The 2,231-nt window shown below is 22.7% G+C and overlaps 1 pseudogene across 1 annotated transcript; it reads left to right on the forward strand.

Annotated features, from left to right (window-relative positions):
• Nucleotides 1-65: 65 nt before the first annotated feature.
• Nucleotides 66-1,034, forward strand: PRSY57_0028100 (rifin; annotated as a pseudogene; the record flags this gene model as incomplete). The annotated part of the gene is made up of 1 exon: nucleotides 66-1,034. A coding segment is annotated over one exon (969 nt), but the record flags the coding sequence as incomplete, so codon positions are not given.
• Between the last annotated feature and the right edge of the window lie 1,197 nt (nucleotides 1,035-2,231).

Genomic DNA, 2,231 nt, shown 5'->3' on the forward strand with positions numbered 1-2,231 from the left:
TTTATTACAAATATATAAAATAATAAACAACTAATTATAACATACATATATTACATTATTTATAGGAACATAATCAAAGGAACCATAAAAACACTACACTTCATACACCAACTACGAGGTTATTATCCGAGTGTGAATTATAAGCACCCGCAAATTATGACAGCATTCCAGAGATGAAAAAGACAATGCAACAATTTGAGGATCGTACATCAGAAAGGTTTCACGAATATGACGACCGTATGAAAACTACACGCCAAAAAAGTAAAGAAGAACGTGATAAAGAAATCCAAAAAATTATTTTAAAAGATAAATTAGAAAAACAAATGGCACAAAAGTTAACCACATTACACACGGATATACAAAGTAACGCCATTCAAACGTGTATTTGCGAAAAATCCTTAGCAGATAAAGTTGAAAAAGGATGTTTAGGATTTGCAAGTGTATTAGGAGGTGGTATTTCCCCAGGGTGGGGTTTGGTCTGTGGTGTAGGATATGCCGCATGGACAAATTATGTTACCCAAATGGCTATACAAAAGGGTATTGAAGCAGGTGTTAAATGGGGGATTGAAAGTTTAAAAGACTTTTCTGGTCTATATAAATTAATTGGGGTTTCCAAAATAGATAATTTGATTAATTCAGCAAATTATGCTAATGGAACGACATATGTTAATTTTATTCAGCAAGTAAAAACTTCAATGGGCGAAAATGGACTTAATCCTACGTATACATTTTGTAAAGCTGCAAGTTATCAGAAAACAGATACATTTTTACAGAGTGCATCAGGAATTGCAGACAATGCTAAGTATAGTGCTCAACTGGCTGAAAAAAAAGCATTAAATGCAGAGATACCTACTACTAATGCTTTAACAACTGCTATAATAGCTTCTCTTGTTGCAATTGTAGTTATAGTTATAGTTTTGGTTATGATTATAATTTATTTAATTTTACGTTATCGTAGAAGAAAAAAAATGAAAAAAAAAACTACAATATATCAAATTATTAAAAGAATAGATATTATGTGTTTGGTATTTTGATGTTGGTAGGATGTTTGGTACATGTACTGTTTTTCTTTGAATGTACCATGTTTTTTTTCCCACTATAAATAACTATATTATTTTTATATGTATTACGTTTTTATACATATATAGTGTATTTTGTTATGTGTCAATTATATTGATTATTTATTATGTTAATTTTTTTTTTTTTTTTTTGGGGGACTTTTATTCTTTAATAAATCATATATTTTTAAATATATACATTAAATACTAAACTCATAAGTGTAGTATATGTAATTGCTTGGGAAAATAAAATATGACATATATGTATATTTATTTATACTTATATAATACTTCATATTAAATGTTATATAATAAAACATAAAAAAATATATATGACGTTAATAATATTTATTAATTGTAGGAAACATATTATTCATACAAAAAAAATCAGTCTATATTTATATGATAAAATAATTAATATAAATAAATATTTCTATTTTGACAAATATATTACCTACAAAAACCTATAATATTATATATATATATGTATGTATCTATTAATTTATATATTTCATATATGCTTATGTACTTTTTATATATTATTAAAAATGCCAGAATATAATAAATACAAAAAGTGGATAAAATATAATAAATACATAATATATATAAAACAGAACACTAAAAAAAATACGACAGCAGAAAAATTACATTAAATAAATAAACGCCTAGGAGAGAATTGCCAAAAAAAAGAAAAAAAAAAAAAAAACAAACAAATAAAAATAAAATAATTTTTATCAACATAAACATAATTCTTTTTTCCACTAATTTCTATTTTGATGTTGTTTATATATATATATATATATATATATATATAGATATCAATTCATATATTAATTAATATATTATATGTTATAAATACAAATCCTTCAAACATTAAATTAGTAAAAAACTTTTTTTATATTTATATATATTTTTAATTTTTTTAATATACTAATCACCAAAATGTTTTTAACGCAATATATCCTTATATCAATACATTATAATATAATAAGCATGGATTAACCTAATCTTACAATAAGCATTATTATAAAATAACAATATAATATATAATCATTATAATTGTATTAGAATAATCATATTTATATCATATCCATTTTTTGACTATACTAATACATATAATTAATATAATAGGAAATTTAAAACAAAATATAAATATTAATAACCTGTAAAATA

The sequence above is a fragment of the Plasmodium reichenowi genome, assembly GCF_001601855.1.
Source record: "Plasmodium reichenowi strain SY57 chromosome Unknown, whole genome shotgun sequence".
NCBI classification, from domain to species: domain Eukaryota; phylum Apicomplexa; class Aconoidasida; order Haemosporida; family Plasmodiidae; genus Plasmodium; species Plasmodium reichenowi.